The sequence below is a fragment of the Symphalangus syndactylus genome, chromosome 1 (assembly GCF_028878055.3).
Source record: "Symphalangus syndactylus isolate Jambi chromosome 1, NHGRI_mSymSyn1-v2.1_pri, whole genome shotgun sequence".
NCBI classification, from domain to species: domain Eukaryota; kingdom Metazoa; phylum Chordata; class Mammalia; order Primates; family Hylobatidae; genus Symphalangus; species Symphalangus syndactylus.
The window spans coordinates 37622598-37641050 of NC_072423.2; the positions used below are offsets into that span (position 1 = coordinate 37622598).

An 18453-nucleotide genomic window follows, 5' to 3' on the forward strand; every position below is an offset into this window, starting at 1 on the left:
TTTTGGGGGGTGGTTAAACCAAACCTTTAGTGCAAAAGTCATTTTGTCCAGGGCTGGCTTAATCGTACCACTTTGGATAGGTCATAGTTCCCAGTTTTGGGGGACGTAAGTCTCCTTCACCCATGGTCTCCTGGACCAACTTCTTGCTAAGCCGCCAGATCCTGCCCCTGCTCCCCACAGCAGCTACACTGTGGGGAATCTTCCCCTCAGCTCATCTCCTGGGCCAGCTCCTGGAGGCCCTGCTAGTATAGCTGAGGCACATGAGCCTGGGGAAAAGGTTTCTTCTGCTGAACACACAAAGAGCACAGACTCTGGGCATTTTGTTTTTGGTGGTGTTTATTTTTTTAAACCCACTTGTAATTTGGGTTCAGCTGGAAAGCAGGACATACCGACGGAGGGAGGGTGGTCGCGCTAGCGGGGTTCCGCGGCAGCTTTGGCGGGAAGCCCCAGGCCCCTGCTCCAGGGAGGTAGGTCCTGTCGCCCGCTCCCAGCCAGCTCAGGGAGGCGGCCAGCCCTTCCGTGCGAGTGTTCCGAGCAGAGGAAAGTTGTCTTTCTCCTGATCTGTGTCCTCAAAGGCCCAGCCAATGGTTTCCCAACACAGTGCCCTGCAGCTGAGGGACATGAGTGCCCGGGCAGGCCTGAAAGTCTGTCTGACAAGGAACACGGGCCGGTGTCTGATGCCAGAAAACAGACTGGGACTTGGCTTCTTGGAGGCCCGCGTCTGGGGCACCCCATGGGGCTGCTCTGGTGGCGGCCTGGCTGTCTGGGCCCCCGCCCCTACAGCTGCCCAGGCCTGATCTGTGGTACAGTTCCCACACCCCCCACCCTCATCCCTCGGAGAAAATAAAATAGAATAAAATAACAATCAGAATAAATACCGACTCAGCCAACATTTACATTTACATGGATGGACAGGACGATCCCCAAACGGTGAAGGTTTACAGACTGGTCAAGGAAGGACGAACAGACAGAACGGGGTCTGAGGATGCACACTCCCGTGGAGGGTGGCGGGGCTCCTGGCCTCGTCCGGGTGAGGTTGGGAGCCTCGCTGGGGCTGTGGTCCCAGAGCTTCGGCAAAGCCACCAGGCCTTGGGGAGCAGGGCTGTGGCAAGCAGGCCGCCTTGGAGAAAAACAATGACTAACTCATCCTGACAGGCAGTGGGGAGACTGAGACAGGATCAACATCAGATGGCTGGACCGCCTCTTTCATGCGCCAAGAACCGCGGGCGAGGGGAAAGCAACGCAAGCCTTAGAAATGCAATATCCAGCTCTGCCTCTCATCACATACATTCAGAGGTCAACTCGGACGCGGCCTTCCTCACGCCGCAGAGAGGGGATGGGACTTGGGGAGGGGGCCAGGGGTCTGTGGGGCGTCCACTTCTGCCCTGCAGTTCCTGTCTGAGTAGTCTCCCCTTGGGAAGCTGCCTCAGGGTCTCAAATTTTAGGCTTGACTGTTGTTTCTTTAAAAAAAAAAATAGTCTTAACGTTTTCCTTCTATATCTGAAAAAGGAGCAGCAACCTGCATTTAGAAAAACAGCTTAAAGTGTTCAGATTGGCTAGGAAGCGCTTTCAAGCAGTGGAATAAACTAGGCAAACAGTACGTCTGGAGCCACTGTGACACGACATGTAATTAAAAATATATTTATATATGTATACATATTTATATTTCACTTCTTCACACTCTGGTCCTAACAGCCAAGGGGGAGCTGCCCCTGTGGCCAGACCACCAAGGAGCCCGTTCGGAGGAAGGAGTATCAGGCCCCAAGGTGCCCACAACACAGCCCCCTCCACACAGTGTTCTGGAGCGTCCTGCATGAAGCTTGCTCTGAGCTCACCGTTGGGTCTAGGAGAGCCCACTCCCCTGCCTCCTCCCTGACCTGAGCCCCCCCTCCCAGGTCTCTCCTGTCTTTGGGGGCCTTGCCTCCTTCTAGCGGACGCACCCCACACGCTTCAGGGAGGCAGGGGCCGCTGAAGCACAGGTGGAGGCTGCCTGGCCACGACGGCAAGCTCGCCCTGGGGCCTGCCCTGAGCAGCCCCTCATCAGCCTGGCTCCTCCCTCAAGGCCTCCTACCTGCGGGGCATCTGTGTCCCCAGGCTGGGCTGGGGAGGAAGGGCAGTGAGGAGGAGCTTGAGAAAGTCTGGGAAGAAACCGTGGAGGGAGGAAGAAGGCAGGGTTCAGGGCCAGGGACCAGAGGTGGTGTGCGCTTCTTGGGAGAGACCACTGACCTGTTTCCGGTAAACTTGTGCCCCCCACACCTTGTCGCCAACAGGCTCTTTTTGGAGACAGGCACAGGCTCCACACCTGGGACCAGAGGGCAGGTTGCAGCTGCAAGGAAAGCTGGAGAGAACTGGGGAAGCCTCTCCCCACTCACCACTCTCAGACTCAGAATCAGTCACGAGAACCTTCCCCGCCCATCACCTCCTGGCCAGTCCAATGTGGACCAAGAGGGGCCTCCAACATGACCCAGGGCCTGCCCGGCCTCAATAAAAGATCAAATAAGGAAGTGGCTAGGCTCTGACATCATTTCCGGGGGGCTCATCAAAGTGTGTGCTCCAGCCCCCAGAGATGGAGCTATGTGGACACCTGTTCCACCCCACACCTTCCTCTCCAGCCAACAACAGGGCCTGCTCCCTAGGACCAGGGCCTGCCAAGAAACCCCAGTCTTGTTTCCCGGCTAGGAAGCTCCATCTGGCGACCCCGCTGGTCACCTGACTGTCCCTTTCATGACTCAGTGAATTCACCCCTTTCCCAAGAGCTGGGGGAGGGCTGGGCTTCTAGGTCCGAGCTGGGGCGGTGACACAGCGCATTAGCTAAAATCGAGTCCTGGGGAGCCCCCACTCCCGTCCTTTTCCCCAGTAAGACCTGCGTGTGGAGCGCGAGACACCATCTAGAATTTTGGTTTTAATTTGCCAGTCTCGTTCTGTGCCCTGTTTGCCACAAGGCCCCTGGGGCCAGGACCAGGTTTAACTTGGTCCCAGTGGTGACAGTATCAGCCCTTTGAGAAAACAGAGGCGCTGGAAGCCAGTGGCGAGGAACACAGGATTCCAGCAGGGACCCCCGCCGGGGCAGAAGTTTCCAATTACCCTAATTGGCTACTGGCAAGCTGTCTGTGGCTAGAATCCTTCTAGAGGGGGGCTGGGTTTGATCTCCCACTAATCCAGGGGTCCTCAACAGTGCTGACAGTGTGATCACATCACGGGCATTTTCATTGACCAAAGAGACTTCAAAGTAACCGACTTTTGAAAAATAAAACACAATAAACAAAAGAGTGCAAGTGGAACTGCAAACTCCATCTCCCCCCCTGCGCCTGACCCCCTAGGCCTGAGGCTGGGGGGCTGCAGTGAGGAGGACTTGGAGGTGGGAGGTGGAGCGCCAACTCTGCCATGGCTGACAAAGGCCGTCAATTACGGGCGGCTGGTGGGGACCGTGCCTGCCTTTGTCCTCCCGGACATCTGCTACACGTCGCCTGCTGCCAGTTGGCGACTGTGGCTGACAGCATGCGGGAACAATGCGAGCCCGTCTCCGACCCACTTTTTCAGCCTTCCGAGGTCCTTTCTGACCCAAGCGGTGCCCCGGCGTGCGAGGCTGCCAAGGTCTCCGAGGAGTCACAGCGATGAGATCCCTCACACAAAGCTCCGTGGGGGATGGGTCTGATGGGGAGGGGAGAGGCGGGAGTGAGGAAGGGGAGGGCCAGGGCCACCAGGAAAAAGAAACATGCTTCCCTTATTGGTGTGAGCTTGCATGCTCGGGCTGGGGGGCTTGTGCGGGGGCACTCCTCTCAGGGATTTGCTCCCTTCCCCGTCTGGCTCCAGACTGGCCACCGACTCTGCCTGCCCTCCTCCCCATTTCTTTCTCCCGCCAGGGCCACCCCTGTCCTCCCGCCTGTCCATCTGGCCCTGTGCACCAGGGCCCCAGCTGCCCGCGGGCCGCCCGCCAGGCCCCCTGGCTGTCAGGCTGTCAGTTTCTGGATGGTTCTGTTGTAGTACTGCGTGATGGGGGGCGTCAGAGGGTTCCAGCTGTTAGCGTGGAGCTCGATGACCTCTAAGAGCAGCGACCGGGTCAGCATGGACTCCGAGGGGCACAGCATCTTGTCCCGCGCGCTGGCCAGGAGCTCTGTCATCATCTCAGGCAGCTGTTCCTCCAGCAGCCGGCCTGTACTCTGCAGCTGCGGACAGAGATGTGGGGTTAGGATGCAATCAGGCCCCGCAATGGCCCACTGGCCACCCCGATTAGGTGGGCAGGGATAGGAAATAGCTGGGTTGTCTTAAGGACACACAGGCCCAGGCCCCTGTGCCAGGGCTGGAATGAGGACAGGGAGAGTAGAAGGTGGAGTAGCCAAGGGTGAGAGCTCACATTTACCAACCAATCTGCCAGCAGGATCCAGAGGGATAAGAATATTGCCTACTGCCCAGGGCTGAAAGAGCTGTCATCAGGAACATGCCTCTTGTCCCTTTTACCCAAGAGCCTCCCTCTTCCAGGAAGCCTTCCCTGACTACATCCGCACCCTCAAATGGCTCCATGATCTGTGCCCCTTGGTGATCAGAGGGCCCTGTGGTCATTTTCACTTGCTGGGGCGTCTCTCTGGCAATGAGCTTAGTCATTATTACATGTGTCCATTGGAACTTGAGAGCAGGGGTGATGCCTCCTGTTTCTCTTGCTCTCCTTTTCTCCTGATCCTGATCCCACCTCCCAGCCCCCAGAAGTGACCTCTGCTTACGCTTGTGACAGGAAGTGGGGGAGAGAAATACAAAGTGGAGAAGAAGGCCAGCCAGAGGCCGTCAGGAGAGCCCTAGATAATCTTGAAAAGCCCACTGGGAAGAAGGAGCCCCTCTTCCTGGACCAGCACACCCTTGGCCAGTGCCCCCCAGGCCCTCTCTATAGAATCTCTGTCCCCATCTCTGTCCCCAGCCTTGCCCCATCCATTTTTCTAGGCTCTGCCTTCTTCACAAAGCCTCCCTTGACCCCCTGAGCCCTCCCTGACCTCTCTTCCCTGACTTTTCAGGGATGTCTCTGTACTTACACTTACTCTATCTACTCTCTGTGTGACAGCTATTCCTAACCAGACTGGAAGCTGCCTGAGGGCAAGGACCAGGCTTTCTCCTTCTCCCTAATCCCTCCCAATCCCAAGCCCCCTATAGGGTGCCCAGCTGGAGCCCAACAAACAAACTGAGTCCCACAGACCCAAGGCTGCCATCCGGCTCCCAGTGCTTCTGGCCTCTGAGCTCCTCGGTGAGGCCTTTGCAGCCAGGCAGAAGCCACCTGAGTATGCTCATGACAGCTGCCAGACCCAGGTCCTCGTCTGGAAGCCCCTCTCCTGCCTGCATCCCACTCTAACTGACTCTGGACCATCTGCAGAGGGCAAAGATCTGCCCAGGGACTGGGCCAAAGCCAGGATCTGAAGGGAGAGCCCAGAGGAAGAGTTTCCATGAGCAGGGGCCACAGCTTAGGGACAGGAGTGGCACCTCCCAAGAGGGATGCTTTCGGGTGGGCTGTGCCAGCACTGGATTGCCAAGCATTAGCAAAGCAAAGGGAGATATTTGAGGGCAGAGGTCATCAGGAGATTCTTAAGTCATTTGTGTGGCATGCCTGAGCTGGGGCGCAGGGGGCCTTGGGGGGATGGGGAAGTAGGCAATGCCACCCCTCTGTCTAGGGAATCACTTCTCTCTCCCTTTAGTCAGGGGTGAGCTGCTCTCACCATCAGTGTTCACTCTGGCTTGGGTTGGATAATTCTGGATGCAGAAGTCCATGCCCACTCCCGAAGCCATTCCCCTACCTTCCCCTGGACTTGTAAACGCCTGCAACAACCTTTGTGCCCCTAGAACTGTTAAGGCATGAGAGATGCACCAGCTCTGAGGTTGGGAATGTCGAAGCCCCAATGCTTACCTCCATAGAGCAGCAAAGGACAGCATCTTCCTTCACATCCTGAGATTGCAAGAGCTGTGGAAGAGAGGGGCAGAGAGCACCACTGAAGGAGACATGCCAGCTACTAGCCCCTGTAGCTCCCTGCAGCCCCCGTCGACCTGCAGCCCCAGCCCTGATGCAGCCTGTAACAAACATCTCCAAGGTTCAGGCTAGAGTGAGAGCCCACGAAAGTCAGAGAGCAGAAAGTCATTTGCGCCAGGTGGCCGTGATTTCTCCGACAGGGTTTGAGCAGCTGGAGGTCAGTGTGATGGTGCAATGTGGAGCCCCTGGGCCAGGTCTGAACACCGTGATTCAAGAGGCCATCGAAGAGAAAGCCTGCAGAAGTGAGTGTGCTGGGATCATCCACTGTTAACAACTGGTCAGCAGAAGTCCTCAGGGAAATGAAATTAGCTTAGAGACGTATAATTGGTAACTCCTCTATGGTTGAGGAGGTTCAGCCATTGACTCAGGCGCCCCTGGACCCTGGCCACAGGAGGAAGTCCAGGAGTCAAAGCCCTCTTCTCCACTGACCCAGCGCTGTAGACTTTCAAACCCACAAATCTGTGGACTTACTCAGGGCTGGAACTGTTTCCTAACTAAGGCCATGGCTGGGCTGCTCAGCGCCCAGTCCAGCCATGCTACAGTCCACGCTTCCCCCGACCTGCCTGGCTCATTCTCTCAACCTCTCTGTCTCTTTTAAATTGAGATATCATTCACATAACACAAAATCCACCATTTTAAAGTATATAATGCAGTGCTTTTTAGGATATCCCCAGAATTGTGCAACCATCACCACTATTTAAGTTCTGAACATTTTCATCACTCCCCAGACAAACCCATACCCATTAGCAGCCATTCCCTGTTCCTCCTCACTGCAGCCCCTGGCAACTACCCCCGATTCTATGTCTCTATGGAGTCACCCATGCTGGACATTTTACAGAAATGGAATCACAAAATATATGGCCTTTTGTGATTGACTTCTTTCACTTAATGTTTTCAGGGTTCATTCATGTTGTAGCATATACCAGTACCTCATTCCTTTTTGTGGCTAAGATTCCATTGTAAGGATATGTCACATTTTGTTTATCCATTCGTCTGTTAATGGACATTTGCGTTGTTTCCACCTTTTAGCTATTACGAATGGTGCTGCTATGAACCTTCATGTGCCAGGCTTCACCTGGATGCATGTTTTCAATTCTCCTGGATATTACATAGGAGTAGAAGTTCTGGGTCATGTGGTAACTCTATGTTCAGCTTTTTGAGTAGCTGCAAGACTGTTTTCCACAATGGCTCCATCATTTTACACTCTCACTAGCAATGCATGAGGGTTCTGGTTTCTCTACAGCCTCACCAATGCTTGCTATGTCCCAGTTTTCTGATTCACTCTCTCTTGAACCCCCAGCAGCACTGGTGTGCTGACACCAAGTGCTTGAAACCCTCTCTGGGCATGGCTTCTGAGAAGCTCACCAAGCGCCACGGACCACTCCTACCACAGCCCCCTTTGCTGGCTAATGCTTTTCCTCTCAGTTCCTAAAACAGGCATTCCTCCAATATTTTCCTCCCCAAATAGTTACCGTCAAGCTTCTGCTCTTCTCAATGCCGTCCCCTCCTGCCATGTTGATCGTCACGACTCTCAGGGACCCCACATCTAGCTCGTCTGCACGAACCTCCCCACACTCATTGGGCTTCACTTTCTGGATGACACTATGGCTTTATCATCTTTGCCTCAAGGCAGCTCCCTGTTGCCTCCAGCTCAAAACCTCAGTCATTTTGCTCTCCCCTCACCATCCATAGCCAAGAAGGTACCAGGTTCTGGTAGTTTTCCTCTAAAATGTCTCCAGGACATTTGAGTCCCACTTTTCCAGGTCCCTGGCCTTACTCAAACGTGAGGTTTTGTTGCTTCCCTCATGGGGGATTGTCTTGCTTCCTGACGCATCATCCTGGTCCCCACTTCCTTCCCCTGCAATTTATCTTGTACACAACTGGCCAGAGTGATCTTCCTAGCATGCCACAGCCCACACTACTGTCTCGCTTAGGAAATGTTGGATACAGAGATGGTTCTGTTGCTGGCAAACTCGAGAGCATCACCTAGTCACGGGGATCCAGGTCAGGCCGCAGTTAACTCCTAACCCACAACTCAAGGGAGCCCAGTAACCAACATCTAACTCAATTCACGCAAAGGTGATTCACTGCTTTTATGGAGAAGCATTTTGGCACATTTCATCTATAGAAATCCTTGAACTATGTCTAGTAGGTACTCAAATATTGAGTGGAATGTGGAATGAATGAAAACATACTACATGCTGTATAAACCATAAGAACAACCTTTCTACAACTTCCATAACCTCAAAGTCAGTAGAGATCAATCAGACTACAGACTGGGTCTCTCTGATCTCAACACAGTCCTGTTCCAGATGCCAGAGCTCCTTGATCACACTGTAGAGAGATGCCGAGGTGGCACTTTGAAAGCAGCAGATCTACCAGAACAAAAGAGACAAAGTCACAAGTATCTGCCGAGCGCCTGTGCCAGGCCAGCACCATTCACTGCAGAGAACAAGACAGACCAGGCCCTGCTCCAGGGCAGTGGAAATGCAGCTCCCGGGTGGTGGAAATGCAGAAAACAAACCAATAAACATCTCTATCAGATGGCAGTAAGCGCTGTGATGCAAAGCAGCACTTGTGAGGTGATGAATATGTCAATGAGTGTGGTTGAATCACTCCACATTGTATACATATATCAAAACATCACATCGTACTGCAATAATGTATACAATTATGACCTATCGATCAAAAATATTATTAATGATAACTTTTTTTTAAAAGTGGGCTGGGTGTGGTGGCTCACGACTGTAGTCCCAGAACTGTGGGAGGCTGAGGTGGGCGGATCACAAGGTCGGGGGGCGGATCATGTGGTCAGGAGTTTGAGACCAGCCTGGCCAACATGGTGAAACCCTATCTCTACTAAAAATACAAAAATTAGCCAGGCGTAGTGGTGGGCGCCTGTAGTTCCTGCTGCTCGGAGGCTCAGGCAGGAGAATTGTTTGATCCCAGGGCAGGAGGTGGAGGTTGTCATGAGCCAAGATCGTGCCATTGCATTCCAGCCTGGACGACAGAGCAAGACTCTGTCTCAAAAAAAAAAAAAAAAAAAAAAAGTGATGTTGGATAAGGGTGTCAGGAATACTGGTGTAGTGGCCAGGGGTGTCAGGAAGCCAGGCCATGACGCCCAGTTAGCATGGTCTGGGCAGAGGGCTTGGGGTGGGTGGGCCCATGGCCCATGGAGGAGGCCAGTGTCGGAGTGAGGAGCATGTGGGAGAGACTTAGGAGAAGAGGTCAGGGAGGCAGCAAGCCCAGGGCCCATTAGGCAAGACTCCGGGTTTTACTCTGAGCAATGTGAGGGGCCCTGTGAGGGGTCTCATGTTGTTATTTTAGAGACAGAGTCTTGCTCTGTTGCCAAGGTTGAAGTGTAGTGGCTTGATCACAGCTCACTGTGACCTCAAACTCTTAGGCTCATGCAATCCTCTGTCCTCAGCCTCCTGTGTAGATGGGACCACAGGTGCAGGCCATCATGCCCTGCTAATTTTTTTTATTTTTTGTAGAGACGGGGTCTCTCTATGTTGCCCAGGCTGATCTTGAACTCCTGGCCTCAAGTGATCCTCCTGCCTTGGCCTCCCAAAGCACTGAGGTTATAGGTGTGAGCCACCATGTTTGGCCTGGTTTATGTCTTAAGGGGACCATTCTGCCTGCTGTAGGAGGGAAGGGCAGACATTGAGGGACCTGGCCAGGCATGGTGGCAGTGTGGCCTAGGGCAGCAGCAGGGGCAGAGAGCAAGAGGGGTCAGGCCTGCATACATTTGCCTCCAGAGTGGATGGGGAAGGTAAGAGCTTGGGGCCAGGGAGAAATCATTTCTACTTCAGGCCCCTCTTTGGCTAAAACCATGCGTTTCCATGACTTCTTCCCACGCAGGTTAAAGGGCCACACTCCATAGCTGGTGTTTAGACTCCAAATGACTTTGTATCTTTGGGGCTTTCCATCCTCTCTCCATCCTTCAAGGCTGGGTCACTTCCCAGCTGTTCCTGGGACCCTTCCTGACCACCCCAGTCCCTGCCCTCCCTGCTTCTCACTCCCAGGCACTCCTGCTTTCCCCCCCATGCACATTCCACACAAGTTAAGGCATTTTCCAGGGTGAACTGTCGGCTTCTTGAAGTCAGGGACAGGGCCAAATTCATCTCTGCTGCCCTTTAACCCCAAGCAAAGCCCCTGGCAACAGTGGGGATTTGTGAACTGTTGGTCAACATGATTTATGCATTTCTTTTTTGCATTTTTAAAAGGAAGGGTAGAGGGTGAGAAGAGGGTAAAAGATGGCATTTTGAGGGCACATTCTCATTTACTCATTGAGAGCTGGAGCCAAAGTTTTAATCTGGGCATGATATAGTCAAGAAGGAGAGGCAAAATCATGCCCAGCCAGCCCTAGGGACTGGTCATGTTGCTGGCTCAAAATCTGCATTCTGCACATCCTTAATTCTTCCTGTCTCCTGTCATGTTGCATCCATCCACCCAGCCTAGCGGCCCCGAAGCAGGAGCTACAGCATTCACCACAGGAGCTGAGGACCCACGGCACGCTTGGCTGCAGGTCAAACTAGGGTGCAGGCTCCAGGGCCGCAGGAGTGCTTGATTGGCCAGAGCCACTTTTAGGGAACAGACCTCATTCTCCTTGGTAACTTGGTCAGAACTGGCCTGAGAACTGGGTTTGCAGCAGACACATAGAAAAGAAATCATTTTGGGATGAGTGACCAGAGGTGGGCCTTAAACTGCTCAAATGATGAGCAGGTGGAGAGCAACGGTCAACCCAGGGGAGGGAACAGTATGGGCTGCACACGTGACAGGCACTGAGGACCCTCGGGGTCTCGCATCCCAACCACACATTTCCAACTCTGGGCCTCTGCATACTTGTCGCTGGAAATTCTTGGCCACCGCAGATCCACAGACCTCACTCCCTCATCCTATGCAGGGCTCTGCCCAAACATCCCCAGGGCAGACAGGCCTTCCCTGAGCAGCCACCATCCCTCACCTACCTCCCAGCTCACCCCTTTCTGCGGCCCCTGACATATTATGTACTTGTTTGTCTATTGCCCATCTCCCCGCTCTAGAAGGCAAGCTCCACGAGGGTAGGGCGATGTCAGTCCACTGCCCTCCCCAACATCTGGCACACATTGGAAAATATTTGCTAAGAAACATGCTTTGGGAGGCAGGGAGAAACCTCGCCCAGCTGAGAGTCTGCGACAGGAAAGGAAAGTGCTCACCCAGAGAGACTGCTTGCAAGGCCCTCTGATGCACATACCTTTGAAAAGATAAGAGTGAGGGGGATGTGGATGCCTACCCCCTCCCCATACCCCTGTCACCAGAAGGGACATGGCACAGAATTTTTATCGACGTGTCTGCAAACATAGAGTGCTTGTAGAAATACAAGCTGGTATCACTCTATAGATGGCAATTTGGTGATAATCATCAACAATAGAAGTGTCCACACCCTCTGACCCAGCAATATTACTTCTAGGAATTTATCCCACACATATAACCACACACATGCCATACAACACGTGTACACTAGTTGCTATACTATTTTTAGAGCAAAAGATTGAAAGTAACCTGGACCTCTCCCAACAAGGGGACTGGTTAAGTAGTTACAGTATGCCCACGTGGGCTACTCTGGGGCAGTGACCCCTCTCCGGCACTGGGGTCTGCGGATCCCCAAGGAGAGCCAAGGGAGGCTTCCACTAGTCTGTGCCTGGGGGACTTTCTTGGGCCACAGGCAAGGGTCTCCCTCATCTAGAGGACCCAAGAGGCCAGGATACAGACTAGTAAACAGGTTCTGGAAAGTCGGAGGTGGGGGGTGTGACTCATCCTGCAACAAGCCTACCTGAGTCATGGGGTCCAACATCCAACTGCGAGGGGCTGATTCAGGGCCTGGGAGGGTCCTGTGACGGTCTGGGACCGGGATCGGAGGGAAAGGTGGGCCTAGCCGCACTTACTCAGCAGGGAAAATGGGGACTAGCATCAGGAGAATTCTGTGTGGCCTTGCTGGAACTTTTTTTTTTTTTTTTTAAGACAGGGTTTCACTCTGTCCCCCAGGGTAGAGTGCAGTGGTACAATCATAGCTCACTGTAGCCTCAACCTGCTGGGCTTAAGCAATCTTCTGGCCTCAGCCTCCCAAGTAACTGGGAGTACCACCATGTCTGGCTAATTTTTAAAAAAACTTTTGCTAGAGGCGAGGTCTCACTATGTTGCCCAGGCTGGTTTTGAACTCCTGAGCTCAAGTGATCCTCCCACCTTGGCCTTCCAAAGTGCTGGGTAAATTATACGCATGAACCACCCCACCTAGTCTGGAACTTCTTTCTTTTTTTTTTTTTTTTTTGAGCCGGAGTCTCGCTCTGTCGCCCAGGCTGGAGTGCAGTGGCATAATCTCGGCTCACTGCAAGCCCCGCCTCCTGGGTTCACGCCATTCTCCTGCCTCAGCCTCCCGAGTAGCTGGGACTACAGGCGCCCACCACCACGCCCAGCTAATTTTTTGTATTTTTAGTAGAGACGGGGTTTCACCATGTTGGCCAGGATGGTCTCGATCTCCTGACCTTGTGATCCGCCCGTCTCTGCCTCCCAAAGTGCTGGGATTACAGGCGTGAGCCACCGCACCCGGCAGGAACTTCTTTCTTATAGTAAGTTTTCCTCATATGCTACCCCAGGGTGCTTAGCAGGAAAAAAAATCCTTAAAATAAAAATCGCTGGTAGAAATCACAGGAAAGGGGGAAGGTAAGTATCTGGTGGGAATGAAACTCCAGACAGAGTGGGTGGTGCCCCTGGGTGGGGAAGAGGCAAACCTGGGAGCTGATGGGGAGGGAGGGAGGGCGGCTGGGGACGCAGCTGCAGGCGGGTGTCACTGGCTGACACAGTGGGGCTGCTCAGTCAATGCTTCTCCCGGGGATGGAAGTGCACCTGGGGCCATGGTGTGTCCTTAGACCAGCTTCTCAGGGGGCTCTCCTCCCTTGCCTGGGCCTGCCAGGTTCTGAGGTTTAGGGACAAGCGAAGTAATAATATGAGAAATTTCTAGAAGAGCCAGGGCCTGCCAGGCACTAGAGGCTCTCAATGTGGCAGTGTCCCCCTCTGAGGAGAGAGGGAGACGCTGACAGGGCTGCGTGGAAGCCTCCCGGAGTCCCAAGGGTGTTGACAGTGATCGCTTTGCCCTGACGATCAAGGGTCTCCTCCTCATCACTTCTGCAGCCCACGGCCTGCGTGCCTTCCACTTTCCGTGATGGGGCTGCTTGGGCCTACAGAGCGGTTCCACAGTCTCCCTGCTCTTTCTTCCCTTCTCGTATCTTTATGACTTCCCCTTCCCATGCCTTCTTCCCTGGGCACGCCCAAAACTCCCCACAGGCAGGCTCCTGGGGCCACTGCCCCTGCTCCCCCTACTCCCCCAGCTCCTGTCAGGGCAGAGGACAGACTGCCCAGGGCCCGAAGGCAGAGCTGGGGGCAGGTTCTCAACCCCAGAGCCCCCCTTCCAACCTTATCTTTCTCTGGGTTATTTGGGAAAGTCTGCATGAAGCCAAAAACCACACTGTGCGAGAGGCCCTCTTGCAAACGGCCTGCTGGGTTTTCTCAAGGAAGTCAGGGAAGGAGTTTCTCATCTTACTTGTCCCTCCCAGTTGCTGGAACCAGAGAGCACAGGAAGGGCCTTGGTGGCTGCAGACCATGTCCTGTCCTCCCCGCACACACCTGCTTGGTTGCTGGCTTTTGAGAGTGGATTCTTAGACCCTTCGGGGTGAAGGGATGGTGGAAGATGCTCCCTCAGCCTCCCTTGGATGGGGCACACAGCTGAAGGCCCCACCTGCTGCTCTGTGGCAGAACAAGAGTCTGGCCTGCCTCTTCCAGGGGGCCCTTGGCATAACTCCACAGGCTTCCTCCCTGGGGCCCCGTCAGTGCCATTGCCCTCCCGGGCTCTCCATGCTTCAGGGTGACCAATGGCTGCCCAGAAATCCCTACTGAACTTGCCCTTAGTGGGTATCATCCCAAGGGAAGAACCTTTCCAGTCGTTTCCATCTTGGCCTAAATGACCTGTCCTATGTCCCGTTTCTTCAGGGCTCTGATTTCCTAACAGACAGCTCATTTTGGGGATAAACGAATCCCTGACAGTATGGAGAGGGCTGACTAGCTCTCTCATTTATGGATGTTCTATTTGGGATCACCAGGAGACAACAGCTTCACTTAGCTCGAAGACAGGTCTCAAAAATTAGTGGCATCTTGAACAGTGACTTGTACACTCATGTTCACAGCAGCACTATTGACAATAGCCAAGAGGCGGAACAACCCAAGTGTTCATTGAAAGATGAATAAATAAACAAGTGGTAAATCCATACAAGGGGAATATCACCCAGCCTTAAAAAGGAAGGCCGTTGAGACACATGCCACAACACGGACAAGCCCCGAAGACATTATGCTAAGTGAAATAAGTCAGGCACAGAAGAACAAACACTGTATGATTCCACTTCTATGAGGTCCCTAGAGGAGTCAAATTCATACAGACAGGGAGCAGAATGGTGGGTGCCAGGAACTGGGAGGAGGGAGGATGGGGAGTGTTTCATGGGGACAGAGTTTCAACTGGGGAAGGTGAAACAGTTCTGGAGATGGACGGTGGGGATGGTTGCCCAACAATGTGAATGTGCTTAATGCCAAAGAAGTGCACACTTAAAAACGGTTAAAATGGGCCGGGCGCGGTGGCTCACGCCTGTAATCCCAGCACTTTGGAAGGTCGAGACGGGCGGATCATGAGGTCAAGAGAGCAAGATCATCGTAGCCAACATGGTGAAACCCTGTCTCTATTAAACATACAAAAATTAGCTGGGTATGGTGGTGCGGGCCTGTAGTCCCAGCTACTCGGGAGGCTGAGACAGGAGAATTGCTTGAACCCAGGAGGCAGAGGTTGCAGTGAGCTGAGATCGTGCCACTGCACTCCAGCCTGGCGACAGAGTGAAACTCTGTCTCAAAAAAAAAAAAACAAACTTTAAAATGGCAAGCTTTACTTAATGTTATATGTATATGTATATATTTATTAACCAATAAAAAATGGTTTAAAAAAAAAAAAGGGCAGGCTGAGCAGGGTGGCCCACGCCTGTAATCCTAGCACTTTGGGAGGCCGAGGTGGGTGGATCACTTGAGGCCAGGAGTTTAAGACCAGCCTGGACAACATGGCAAAACCCCATCTCTACTAAAAATACAAAAATTTGCCAGGCATGGTGGCAGATGCCTGTAATTCTAGCTACTTGGGATGCTGAGGCAGGAGAATCGCTTGAACCCAGGAGGCAGAGGTTGCAGTGAGCCGAGATCTCACTACTGCACTCCTGCCTGAGTGACGAAGTAAGACTCCGTCTCAAAAAAAAAAAAAAAAAAAAAAGGCATCGGTAGGAGCAGGCACCCTCTGTGTGGGCAGGACTGTTCCTCTCCTCTGCTGTCACCTCTGGAAGATGAGCTGCATCCATGAAGGAGACCAGGCTGCTCTACCTGGGGGTCAGAGGCCCTGGGGTTGGGAGGAGGAGCAGCCCACTCATCAGAGTCTCTGGCACTGACGGGGATGTGGGCGGGCTGGGGCAGGCAAGCCTCCCGTGCCCTCGAACAGCGAAATGTGTTTCTTGGACAAGAATCCAAGGCAATTGTGCGAGCCCACACAGTGTTTGTTCGGAAGCGAATGCATTCCTGTCCTATTGTCTCTGCCGGAGACTTGTTGTGGGCACACCCATCATATCCTCCCTCAGGGAGAAGCCAAGGTGCTCCAGTCGGGCTGTGGCTGTGGGAGGCCCCACAGCAGCCAGGGAGAAAGGCGGCCTGGTGGGAGTCTCCTGGAGTCCCTGGGGGAAGGGCCATGGGCACAGGCAGGCTGCCTAAGGCATGCCCAGGATGTAACCAGGCTGGTAGCTTGGGATGCCACCCTGCAGGGAGGGAAAGGGGGTGCTGAGAACTCATGGGGCAGCCTCGCTGTGAGGGCAGGGATGAGCACTGGCAATCCCAACATCTTGCCTTGCTAGTGAGGGGTGCAGTGTCCATCCGAGGCGGGCTGGCCAGCCCACCTTGACCACCTCAGCTCACCCATAGCACAGCCTTCTACTGTGGGAGAGCAAACCCAAGCCACCTAATGCAGCTGCAGAAAAAGCTCAGCCCAGCCCCTGCCTGGAGAAGCCTCCTTCCTTTGGTAGCGACTGGAGGTGGCCACAGGGGCAGCCATAAGGGAGCCAAAGTGGGAGGTTTGCAGAGGGCTGTGATTGGCTGGAGAATAAAGCCAGCCCGGGAGCTGAGGTTGGCTGGCTGGGCCAGTGGATGAGCAGGGCTGTGGCAGGACAAGCCGAAGGTGTGGAAAGAATTGTAGGGCAGGAGAACGGGAAACAAAGAAGAAAAGATAGTGACATGTAAAGGCCATGGTGGTGGAGGAAGCCACAGAAATGGGCACACATGCTGACAGTGGAGAGAAAGGGGATGGGGGAAGAATGAGGCAGAGTCAGAAGAACCACACCTGCAGGGGTCTAGGATGGTTGCCACCTACATGTCAGGAGTACCCTCCAGGGCAGTTGGCCCATCCACCCTGTGCCTCTGCGGGACCTGGACCTGCACCTACAGCCAAACCTGGAGGACAGCCCAGGGACTGTGCCAATGGTAATGACGAGTCATCAAGAAAACGGCCAATTATGTCTAGGTCTCTGTTCAGGGAGGCAGGGAAGTAGATAATCCATCCAAGAAAGGCTATCATCAAAAATGTGCATCAGGCTTGGAGTCAGAAGACCTGCTACACACTAAGACTAGCCCCTGGCATGCCACTTAATCACTCTGCATCTCAGCTTTCTCACCTGAGAACAGGGATAGTATCTGCCTAGGATTGTTTGGAGAGTCAATTGAAATAATGTACGTGAAAGAGCTTTGATAAGTGCAAAGCTTGATTCAAATGTAAGATGTTATTATTGTTATTATGTTTATATCTTTTTTTTTTTTTTTTTTTTTTTTGAGACGGAGTCTCGCTCTGTCATCCAGGCTGGAGTGCAGTGGCGCAATCTCGGCTCACTGCAAGCTCCGCCTCCCGGGTTCACGCCATTCTCCTGCCTCAGCCTCTCCGAGTAGCTGGGACTACAGGCGCCCGCCACCACGCCCGGCTAATTTTTTGTATTTTTAGTAGAGACGGGGTTTCACCGTGGTCTCGATCTCCTGACCTTGTGATCCGCCCGCCTCGGCCTCCCAAAGTGCTGGGATTACAAGCGTGAGCCACCGCGCCCGGCCCTATATCTTTATAAACATATATCTTCCCTGAAGATCTCAACATGCTTTGTATGCACCATTCCTTTTACCCTTATGACACTCTGTGGAGACAGGGAAAGGCCACAGGTATTATCATATCTGTTTAATTGGTAGAGAAACTGAGGCTCAGTAGTTAAGTGGCTTGCACAACTCAGACAGACAGCAGGTCTAAGTGGAAATGGAAGGTGCTGGAGAGTCCTGGATCTGTGCTCTCTCCTTTACAGAATGATATTAATTTCCCACATTAGCTAATTCTTATTTTGCTGGTTGGAGCTCATAAATTTTTTTTTTTTTTTTTTTTTTTTTTTTAAGACGGAGTCTTGCTGTGTCACCAGGCTGGAGTACAGTAGCGTGATCTCGGCTCACTGCAACCTCCACTTCCCGGGTTCAAGCGATTCTCCTGCCTCAGCCTCCTGAGGAGCTGGGACTACAGGCGTGCACCACCACAACGAGCTAATTTTTGTATTTTTAGTAGAGATGGGGTTTCACTATGTTGGCTGGGATGGTCTCCATCTCTTGACCTTGTGATTTGCCTGCCTCAACCTCCCAAAGTGCTAGATTACAGGTGTGAGCCACCACGTCCAGCTGGATCTCATAATTTTTAATTGTGTTGACTGGTGACAAGTCAACCTGAGCCTTCACAAAATTGAACTGATTTTATCTATTCTTTGTCTGTATTGGCCACCACCTATGCCTCCATCCACTCATCCACTCTTTTATCCATCTGTCTACTTGCCTACTCATCCATCCATCCATCCATCCATCCATCCACTCATCCATCTTTTCATACATCTATCCATCCATCCACTCATCCATTCTTTCATTCATCTATCTATCCATCCATCCATCCTTTCATCCATCTATCCATCCATCCATCCATCCATCCTTTCATCCATCTACTCATCTATTCATCCATCCATCCATCCATCCATCCTTTCATCCATCTATCTACTCACCTATTCATCCATCCATCCACCCACCCACCCATCCATTCTTTCATCCATCTATCTACTCACCTACTCATCCATCCATCCATCCATCCACCCACCTACCCCATCCATCCTTTCATTCATCTATCTACTCACCTACCCATTTATCCATCCATCCATCCATCCATCCATCCATCCATCCATGCATCCACCCACCTACCCATCCATCCTTTCATTCATCTATCTATTCACCTACCCATCCATCCATCCATCCATCCATCCATCCATCCATCCATCTAC

General features: G+C 53.0%; 1 protein-coding gene across 7 annotated transcripts in view; it reads right to left on the reverse strand.

Moving 5' to 3' along the window:
• Window positions 1–318: 318 nt before the first annotated feature.
• Window positions 319–18453, reverse strand: part of CTIF (cap binding complex dependent translation initiation factor) — a 333504-nt gene continuing 315369 nt past the window's right edge. For all 7 annotated transcript variants that reach the window (XM_055232808.2, XM_063639943.1, XM_055232791.2 and 4 more), the window contains 2 exons: window positions 5885–5938; window positions 319–4166 (listed from right to left, as the gene is read on the reverse strand). In XM_055232808.2, coding sequence (XP_055088783.1) covers window positions 3951–4166; window positions 5885–5938 — 270 coding nt within the window. In that variant the 3' untranslated portion in view covers window positions 319–3950. The remainder of the gene's footprint in view (window positions 4167–5884; window positions 5939–18453) is intronic.